Genomic DNA, 10,244 nt, shown 5'->3' on the forward strand with positions numbered 1-10,244 from the left:
TTATTACGATGTCATTTCTCTAAAAATAATTTACAGTGTGTTTAATTCTGTGTATTTTTTTGTAAAGTATGCCCATATCGAAGGCTTCCAGGCAAAGACACAGCGGTTATCGTACTAGTATTATTATTATTTATCTTTATTACATTCCTATTTATGCACAAACAAAAAGCTAAAACATCGTTTCTTGCGTAGAACAAATCGGGTTTCCATTATGAGTCGGACAGTAACAAGCAGGTTAATAGCCGAAAACCGCCTGCAAAACCAAAACCAGGGCAATCGAACACACTAATCTACGGCGTCTGTTGTGGACCAAACTTTTTCCACAATGTAAACCAGCCTAAACGCGATTGGAATATGCGAGTGGCAAAAACTGTAATATGAAACGTTAATGCTGTCAGTGGATGCATCCCCATAGTTACCTGACTGTTAGTCAAAGTTTGGATTGAGATGTTTTTTCCCCCTGCTGGTTTCCTAGCAAGCCGGCTAAGATAGCTAACGTTAGCTAGCAGGCTAACGTGTCTGCCTCGGTGGAGATGGAAAAAGATTCATTGGATCCTGAGGATGTTGGTAAGCAGAAATGAGTTTGTTGGTCTTCTCTTAAAGCCGCATGAATGAAGCTCACAGTTTGCTCACAGCTAATAAACTACACATACACCACGTGCTTAGAATAAACGTATTATATTCATCTTAACGGGAGATGTATTGTCTTTTGATTTCCTTAACGCTCATGGTTTCACAAACTGTCTCTGAAGTCTCCATGTTAGCTAATCCAGGTTCACACTTTGACACATTATTTCTGTTGTGTTTTTTAGAACGGGCCAGAACCTTCTGGGCTGAGGAGGACGTGGAGCAGGTGTTTAATGGTGTTTTTCAGTGCCTGGATCACCTGAAGAGAGTCCTGCAGATGAACACAGCAACAGATAAAGGTTGGCCTTTTTTAATTGATCTCCTCTTTGATTCCCGTGAACTGGATGTGATCTGCTTCCTGTTTAACGATCATGACTTCCTGTTAATCAGAATATGTTCGGGCGCTGAAGCTGCTGCAGTGTCTGGACTGTTTTCCTCCGGCCTCCACTCAGGACTCCTCTGTCGTTCAGGTGGTCATCGGCTCAGGTAAGCACAGACTTTTATTCTGAAACTTTCCTGCTTTTTTATAATTTGGTGCAATTATTGTAGAAAAACTGGTGTGTGGCAATTTGTCTGTTCAGTCCCATCCGGCTGTGTTCACTGGGGGGCTGCTCAGACCAGTGACGTGTAAAACCACTGGGTGTTTGTACCTGGTGATGTGTCAGCTGCAGGTTGTGTGAAGTCTGATTCTGGTGTTGTCCTGTCCAGGTGTGCTGCTGCCGGCTGACTCCCACCTCAGCCCCTCTTCCTCTCACTCTTCCTCCCCCCTGCCTCCCTACAACGGGCCATCCAGTCCTGTAGCTTCACCTGACAGGAGAGAGGAGCTGCTGCCCCCTCTGACCTCCGTCCAGCTGCAGTACCAGCTCCACACCTGCTGCAAGGTAGCACACACACTGTACAGTATACACACTGCACGCTACACGCTGTATCTGTTAATGTTCACGGCTCAGGACGAACATTGATCTCTTTTGATTTGTGATTCGTGTCACTGTTGTTTTCTTTCCAGGCCTGCCTGTCCAGTTTACCCAGCATGCCTCAGTCCATGCCTCCGTTCTGGGGTCAGAACCCTCTGAAGGTGCCGCTGCTCTGCGGCTTTAAGAGGTTGACAGCCGTGCCCAGGATGTCATTGAGAGGGGGCGGGGATGCTGATGAGGAGGGGGTTTCTGAGGGCATGGAGGACGGGGATGTCGTTTACAAAACACCTTGTGGACATAGCCTCCGTAACCACGACGACGTGATGCGTTTCCTGTTGGCCACAGACAGCTACGACGTCCTGCGGGTCAGCTGGTTTATTATGATGCATTCAGGACTGGAAGAAGTACCAGTACAACACTCGGTCCTGCTTTTAAAAAAAAGTTCTTGTGTCCTACAGGTGGATTTCTTTACCTTTAACCTGTCTGTCCGGTTGGACCCTCCCCCGTTGGCGGGCCCCCAGCGGCCGGAGGTGGACCTGAGCCGGGGCGTGGAGCCCACGCCGGTGGAGCTGTGTGCCGGGGATAGCGGCGCCCGCCCGGCAGACTTCCGCTACAGGAAGGATCGCTGGCCATGTGGCTGCTTCCTGAGCCGCGGCCCGACGCTGTTCAACACCTGCTGCGACTGCACCGACGGCTGCACCGACGCACAGCGCTGCGCCTGCGTCGCTCTGACCAGAGGAGGGCGCTGTTACACCCATCACAGGCTGTACGAGCCAGTCCTGACAGGGTGAGACAGAGTCGATAAACGTTATTCAACAGAAGAAACTTAAACTACACTAAGAGCTGCAGCTTATTGTAAATCAATCAGTGATTAATTTTGAATAGTGATCATCTTCTTTAAAGAAAATGATCGTGATGAGGGAGCAGGGTGGGGCTCTTGGCCTCATGCTCTGAATCTGTGTGTTTTCAGGGTGTATGAGTGTGGACCGTGGTGTGGTTGTGATCGGGCTCGATGTCAGAACAGGCTGGTCCAGAGAGGGATCAGAGTCCGCCTCCAGGTCTTCCCCACTGACGACCGCGGCTGGGGTGTCCGTTGCCGCGATGACCTGGACCGCGGCACGTTCGTGTGCATCTACGCAGGTGAGACGGCGTCGATGCGGAACGAGTCAGAGGGTCAGTAAATAAACAGCGCTGATTTAATGAAATACAATGTCTTCAGGTGTGATGCTGCAGAGGGTCCACAGTCCCGCCGAGCCCCCTGCCCCAAAGCTGACAAGGATGGACCTCCCCTCAGACGACGAGGTGGAGGTGGTCACCGAGTGGCTGGCCCTGCCGGTGCTGGAGCAGGAGAGCAACCTACTGGAGCCCACCTCGCCCTCCCTGCACGTCCCGGTGATCCAGAGACCCACTGACTCCAACACCACACCACAGGACAGAGACAAGGTCAGAGTCTGGTTCTGGTGATCCCTTCAGGTCCCCCCTGAATGAGTCCAATGCTTTGCTTTAAAAAACCTGCAAAACTAGCGACATTCCCATGAGCCTCAGCTGGATTTTCTGGTTGCTGCTAATTAGCGAATGTTAGCATGCTAACGTGCTAAACAAAGATGGTGAACATGGTAATCATGCCTGCTAAACATCTGCATGTTTTCACTGTCACTATGAGCATGTCAGCATGCTGATGTTAGCATCCAGCAGCCTGTTAAATCAGTCTTCAGCTGTAGCACTAGCATCTTTTAGCATCAGTTTACAGGTAGCATTAGCATCTAGCAGATTTTAAAGTGTTTATGTGTACTCTATATGCATTTTGGAGTAATAAAAGCCTTTGTTCATTAGTCACTTTATGACTACTACTTACAACTACTTACAATTTTCATTTTGTTGCATTTAGTTTTTCATGTTTATCAAACTAACAGGAAGAAAAAAGTGAACTCATCCTGTTTCTTGTCCTTCAGACAGTGTTGGTGGGGGGTCCGGAACCCCCATCTCCATCAGCAGGTGGGTCAGGTGACCAGTCTCCAGCTCAGGACAAGACGGTTACCCTGGCAACAGCGGCGGTGATCCACGGCATGAACGGTGCCAAGGCGGAGACGAAGAGCAAGGGGAGTTTAAAGAGAGAAATGAAGGTGGAGGACATGAACTTCCTGGACGCCAGCAAGGAGGGAAACGTGGGCCGCTTCATTAATGTAAGAGGACTAAAATAACTACCGACCAATCCTGAGCTCAGGATGCTGTGAAGGACCACCGACGGTTTAATGTGCAAATAAATCATCATCTTAAGTAGTTAATAACTATTTCCTAATGTTGTGAATTTTTTACTTTACTCTCAGATTGTCAGGTCTTGTCCCTGCAGTGGCTCAAATCTTATAAAATATATCTTATAAAAAAGAGAAATACAACAAACAGCTGTGTCTAAATACCAACAGGATTTATAAAATCTTGTATTTACATCTTAAACCTGTATCGATTATAATAGTTATTATTAAAAAATATTTTTTGCAAGTTCAACCTTCAAACTGAGCGGTTTGATGTTGTTTGACCTTTGACCCTGTCTCTGCTCCCTACAGCACAGCTGCCAGCCAAACCTGTTCATCCAGAACGTCTTCACAGACTCCCACGACCCCGGCTACCCCGTCATCGCCTTCTTCACCAGCAGGTGAGGAAGAGGAGGAAGAAGATGCCGATGGTCGCGAGTGTTTGTAGTTTGTTGCTAACTGTTTTTCTCTCTGTCAGGGTTGTGAAGGCCGGCACTGAGCTGACCTGGAATTACTCTGCCGACACACAAAGGAAACAGGAAGTGCCCTGTCTCTGCGGCAGCAACGGTTGCCAAGGGCATTTTACCATTGAGGAGAACCTGTGTGACATGTGAGAGGCTGAAGGTGAAGCAGTCATCCTCCTCCAGGGCCACACATTCACTTCAACCAGACAAAAATCTCTATCTTTCCTACCGACGTGCTGAAACTGTTTGAAACAGCTTCTGAACACTTTTTTGTTTTTCTAAATAAATGGACACAGTTTGAAAAGTCATTTTTGGTTGTTTTTATTTTGGATTTTGGAAGGTATGAGCTTAATACAACACAAGTGTGTCAGCAGAGATCTACAGCATGAACACATGGAGACAGTCAAAGCAAAACTTATAAGTCACATTACATTCAAGATTCAAGATCGTCTTTATTGTCACTGAGCATAACATGTCAATGAAATTTGCATTGCAACCCCCATGTTAGAAACAATAAGAAAGATAATAAAATAAAATAAAGATACTAGAGTAAAATAAACTAACATGAAGATAAAAATATGCATAAATGCAATAAATATATACCAAAAATGTGAATATACTAAGACAATAAGAATATACTGAGACAATAAATAAAATATACCAACGGCACATCTGCTCACCTTTATATGCAGTGTGTCCTGCATTAAGCTGCTTTGTTTCACCACCGTCATATTACAGTTGTTCATCTTACATCGCCACAAATAGAGTCGTCATCACGATGCATCCTGCAAACAGCTGTGATTAAAAAAGAAAAATTAAATTAAAAATAAGTTATTTCACGTGCTTCCAGGACAAAATGCGAGTTCTTTCCCACCCGAGGCGGAAACACTACGCCTTTGTCCACAGGGGCCGCCAAAATCACACGTGAATTACATTATTACCTCATCAGCTGACGAAGAGCTCGATGAACCGTCTCTACGGCTTTTATTTTGAAATTGGAATTGGACGCGAAGAGGACTTCCTGTTACAGTCGTCTGTTCTGCTTTTATTCTGAAACTCACCGGATCTCCGCGTGTTGTTTATTTGTCGTCCTCCGGGCTGTTTCACCGACTGTCCTCCAAACACTGACACCGACCATGAGCGCTCTTCAGCGGGTTGCGTGTGTGCTCCTCCTCGGCCACCTCTGGGCCTCTCTCACCCCGGCCACCACCTGCCGAGTCCACATCCCGCCTCACGACCAGGTGGCCCGGGTCGCTCGCTTCGTCGCCCACCAGTGTGACTGGGCCTCCATGGCCACCATCTCCACCCACAAGCCGGTGGTGGGACAGCCGTTCTCCAACGCTTTCTCGGTCAGCGACGGACCGAAGGGCTCCAGCACCGGGGTGCCCTACATGTACCTGACCCGCATGGAGATCTCCGTGCAGGATTTGGAGGTAGCGTCCCCGTCGTCCGGCTCACGGTCTGTTGTGTTTAAAAGGATTATGATGTGTCATCGACTCACTGTAAACTTTATCTTACTTCCTTTTTCTTTAACGTTTCTCCAGGAGCTTCTGGTGTCTCCACAGTTCAAAACTGCGTAGAAAAACCTTTGAATTTAGTGAGGCTGCTTTTCACTTTATTATCAGCTGTAATATTAATCCATAAACCTGCAGTGTCCAGAATAGTTAAAGTATCGTGAACTTACTACGAAGAAAGTTGTGAAGTTTAGTCTGAATAAGTTATTTATATTAATTTATATTAATATTACAACAGGGTCCCATAGTCAGTCAGCACTGTGCAAAACTGCGTTGGAAATATCATAAATTTTACTAAAAATTATCAAGGCTTCCATGACTTTATTTATTGTGTCCTCTGATACTTCTAGAATACTGGATTGTACAGTCTGCCATCATCACCTTTAATGGTATTTTGATATTTCTGTTAAATCTTTCACCGTCTCTGTGTGTGTGTTGAAAATGATCAGCGTGTTTCAAGTATTTGAAACATGCAAAGACTTACTGAAAATAAAGATCTCCTTTCGTATTTAGACAAAATTGCTTCTCAAACTTTGTGTTTAAAGTCTCATTAAACCTATTTCACTGAACTGTTGTTCAGAAATTGTCGTAGATTTTATGAAAACTTGATTTTATCTCTCATGATTTTCCAGTTGTAGTTTTGTGTGCTGAAAAAGTATGCATCAATACTTCCAAAGGGGTTTCTAGTATTTAAAGATAGAAGCTTACATTCATTTTTAGATATATTCTTATATTATTTTTATATTATAGCTGTGCTACTTTATACTAGTACTACTTTAAGGTATTTTTAATATCCTGTGGGATTCATAATATTCATATATTTGTTCCTCCACAGTGAGTTAATAGTGACTCTGTTCTTGGTTTTGTGTGTTTTTATTTCACAATTGAGTTTAATATTTAATATTTAAATATTATTTAATTGGACTTAATTTATTACTACTCTATGTTCTTTTGTGTATTTCCTCAGTGTAATGATCCTGTGAATTTAATTTAGGATATTCGTCACACAAAGTTCAGTGTTAAAATGTTAATTTTATTTTGTATATTCAGAAGTATTAATATTTTAAAAAATCTAGTTTATTCAGTCAATTTTATTCATGTTTTAGTCTCTAAAAAAATCACTTAACTGCTGCTTAAGTCACGTTCTTGAAAACCTGCAGTTTAGGATTTATGCAACAGCAGAGGCTCCACCATGACGCAGCAGTTCCTTCACAGAGTGATTCAGCAGTTTTTGAGTTAAAGTCACATGTCACGGCTGCGGACACGTGACAGGAAACCGCTGAATGATGAGCACAGCAGGAACGCACAGAACATACAGCGAAAGGTCTCTGAGTGTCAAACTAATAAAACTTTACTGCAAAAGCAGTTTGAATATGAGATTTCAAGTGACGCGTCCACTCCTTTCACTGCTGACACTGGATGTTTTCTCTTCAACTAGTTTTTGAAGTGACGTGTCGAGTGTAAATTGTAAAAGGAGCTGAAATGTCATCCGAAGTGTGAGGGATTAGAAAAGAGCCAGAAGTCAGAGCCGGAACAAAAACAGAGAGCAGATATCAGTTGATGTGTCGAGTGTCGGCAGTGAAAGGAGGTGAAGTGGAGGCGCTGAAAGCAGTTGTCAGGTCACTTGTAAGAGCTAAAAGTAATTGAAGTATTGTTTGCTGAGTAAAAAGCAGTTGAACTGTCGGTTAAAGAGTGAGAGATGGATTGAAGTGCTGAAAGGAGTTGAAGTGCAGCTGTGTGTCCCTGCAGGTGAACCCTCAGGCGTCCCTGTCCATGTCTCTGGCTCAGACTGATTACTGCAGACAGCAGGGCTTCGACCCTCAGAGTCCCCTCTGCGCTCACATCATCCTGTCTGGATCTGTGGTGGAGGTACAAACACACACACACACACACACACACACACACACACACACACCTGTGTATCCAGGTGATAAAGTCCGAGCAGCCACATGACCCTCGTCTCCCTCCTCCTGTCCAGGTGAACGGGACGGAGGCGGCGTTTGCCAAGAACGCTCTGTTCAGTCGACATCCGGAGATGATCGACTGGCCGTCTGATCACAACTGGTTCTTCGCCAAGTTCAACATCACACAGGTACCAGTACCACTACTACTGCAACTCAGCAGTACTGCTACTCATACTTCTACTGCTACCAGTGAAGCTTCGATTGTTACTGCTAATTACTGCAAATACAACTACAACGACTGTTAGTACTGTTGCTTCTGCTCCAAATACTGCACCTCCTGTTGCTACTACTGCTAATACAGCTATGGCTATTTCAAGTCATACTAGTACTGCTTCAGCAAGTGCTAAAACTACTGCTACTGCTGCTACTATTACTACAACAACAACTACTATCATGACTGCTACTGTACCAGCTGCCACTGGTAATTCTACTAACACTGCTACTATTATTCCAACAATTATTCTCCACTTTTACCACTGCTACTGCACCTACATCTATCACTATGACAACGAGCACTGCTGCTGTTACTACATGTACATGTACTGCTCATGCTGCTACTACAAATACTACTTTTTTTTTCTCACCAACAAACCAAACTCAACACATGTTTTTAATGTTAAATCAGATTTTGAGTTGCTGCAGATGTTTCAGTCATCAGACCTCCTGATAAGTCCAAACATCATCACTGTCATCAGCCAATCAGAGGGCAGGAAGTCTAGTTAACGTCCATGTTGCTCCTCCATGTTGCAGGTGTGGGTGCTGGATTATTTTGGCGGGGTGAAGACCGTCACTCCGGATGAGTACTTCCAGGCTTCGCCGCACAGGAAGCACCACTGACGGTCAGAGCTGCTGGTTCATGTAGTTCTCGTTGTTCTGTATGTAGTTCTACAACATATGGAGTACAACCACACTTTAAAACTACAACAAGAGTGTGTTTAAAGCTACTTTAATACATTTTCTAAGTAGTTCTGCAAAAGAGTGATCAAATGTGTGAAATGTTCATCAGGAAAATAAAAAACAAAGAAAAAAACGCTCCTGGAGTCAAAATAATGAGACTGTTTTTCTGTTCAGGAGGCCGACGGTGCGCGACCCGGATCGAACCTGAGACCAGGTCTGAATCTCTTTCTGCAAGACGTTCCATAAACTCTTGAGGAGAAACCGTGAACACTGACTGAACAGCTGCTGTTCAAGATCTGCAACAAGCAGGACGAACAAAGCATACAGGAGTTCATCTGAAACACTGGAAACTGAGCTGAACATGTTCAGTCATATTTTCCTTCAGCTTCAATCATTCAAGTCCACATAAAAATATTTCACTTGGACAAAAACATCTTTGATTGAAAAATTAACATTAACACATGAAGAGAAAGTATTTCAAAATAAAATTCTTCATTGAATATATTTGTAAATTGGCAAAACTGAAATTTTAATTAGATTAAAACTGACTAAAAAAATTCAAATGATGTCCAGGAATAATGATCCTCATCACAGTGTTAAATAAAATAATCAACAGTGCCTCATCAGTCGATCAGTTGAGCTGGTTTTTAGTTTCTGTTTCCTGAAGACAATATTTTCTTACCTACAAATTAAATTTTAACAGTTTATTGTGTGTGTTCAGGGTTTTGAAATATAAATGTCTGACTGTATATGTGTGACATTATATCAGGTGTGTCTTGTTGTCCTTGAGTTTGACCACCAGATGGAGCTGCTGAGTGACTTCAAAAACAGAAATAAGAATAAGAATAATTCAATAATTGAGAGTAAATAATCGTTTGTATTTTTAGCTTCTTTCCTTAATGTTCTTTAAAATTTGCATTAAAATCACTCAAACTGAAGATAAAATTGAAAATATCTGAACAAGAAAACATGCCTCTGTGCCTTTTCAGATATTTCCTGTAATAGCAAACACACTTTAATTGAATCGGTCGTTTTCTTTTTCTTTCTTTGGCTTTGTGGCTCCGTGCGGCTCAACACACCAAACTCCATTCACTAAAACTAAGATTTAAGATGTGTGATTTGGTAGGATTTGCACTAGAAAGCAACAGCAACAAACTGCACTTTATAGCTTTGTCAGAGACGAACAGAGTGAACGAATAAAGATTCAGATGTTTTGATCGTCACTGCCGGAGCAGGTCGATCTACAGCTGCCTTAATTAAATGTTTTTTAATTTAGATTCTGTAGGTTTATTATGGACAGAAGCTAATTTCTTCTGAAACAGCTTCTTCCAACAAGAAAACCCACAAGTTCCATGAATGTCATCATAATCAGGTTTATAGATTAATTAATCTTCTAATAACTACATCTCCTACATGAAGCTGTTTTTAAATGCCAGTGAAATGCTGATGTCCACTTTTTAGCTTTCAGCAGGTTTATGAATCACGAGGACGAAGCTGCTTCCTCATGCTGTCATCATGCACTCATGCCTTCATAACAGTACGATGACTTCGACACTTTGCTGTGAAATTGTATTTTTTGAACAAATAATAATGGATGATTTGTATAAATAAA

General features: G+C 43.2%; 2 protein-coding genes across 3 annotated transcripts; both read left to right on the plus strand.

Moving 5' to 3' along the window:
- The first annotated feature begins 93 nt into the window (after positions 1-93).
- Positions 94-4,555, plus strand: setdb2 (SET domain bifurcated histone lysine methyltransferase 2). Of its 2 annotated transcripts, none has more exons than XM_041966349.1 (11): positions 94-567; positions 813-926; positions 1,018-1,113; positions 1,336-1,508; positions 1,634-1,906; positions 2,063-2,328; positions 2,512-2,681; positions 2,761-2,984; positions 3,494-3,724; positions 4,106-4,194; positions 4,272-4,555. In XM_041966349.1, exons 1-11 carry the CDS (start codon positions 534-536, stop codon positions 4,405-4,407), a joined length of 1,806 nt encoding a protein of 601 aa, XP_041822283.1. In that variant the 5' UTR covers positions 94-533; the 3' UTR covers positions 4,408-4,555. The 2 variants fall into 2 exon arrangements, with proteins under 2 accessions (XP_041822283.1, XP_041822282.1); XM_041966348.1 differs by having other exon boundaries at positions 97-567; positions 2,000-2,328.
- Positions 4,556-5,330: 775 nt separating this feature from the next.
- On the plus strand, positions 5,331-9,724 carry creg1 (cellular repressor of E1A-stimulated genes 1). Its single transcript, XM_041966167.1, has 5 exons — positions 5,331-5,690; positions 7,521-7,640; positions 7,750-7,863; positions 8,486-8,574; positions 8,807-9,724. The coding sequence occupies exons 1-4, from the start codon at positions 5,394-5,396 to the stop codon at positions 8,570-8,572; spliced, it is 618 nt and encodes a 205-aa protein (XP_041822101.1). The 5' UTR covers positions 5,331-5,393; the 3' UTR covers positions 8,573-8,574; positions 8,807-9,724.
- Positions 9,725-10,244: the final 520 nt, after the last annotated feature.

Source organism: Chelmon rostratus, chromosome 24 (assembly GCF_017976325.1).
Source record: "Chelmon rostratus isolate fCheRos1 chromosome 24, fCheRos1.pri, whole genome shotgun sequence".
Lineage (NCBI taxonomy): Eukaryota > Metazoa > Chordata > Actinopteri > Chaetodontiformes > Chaetodontidae > Chelmon > Chelmon rostratus.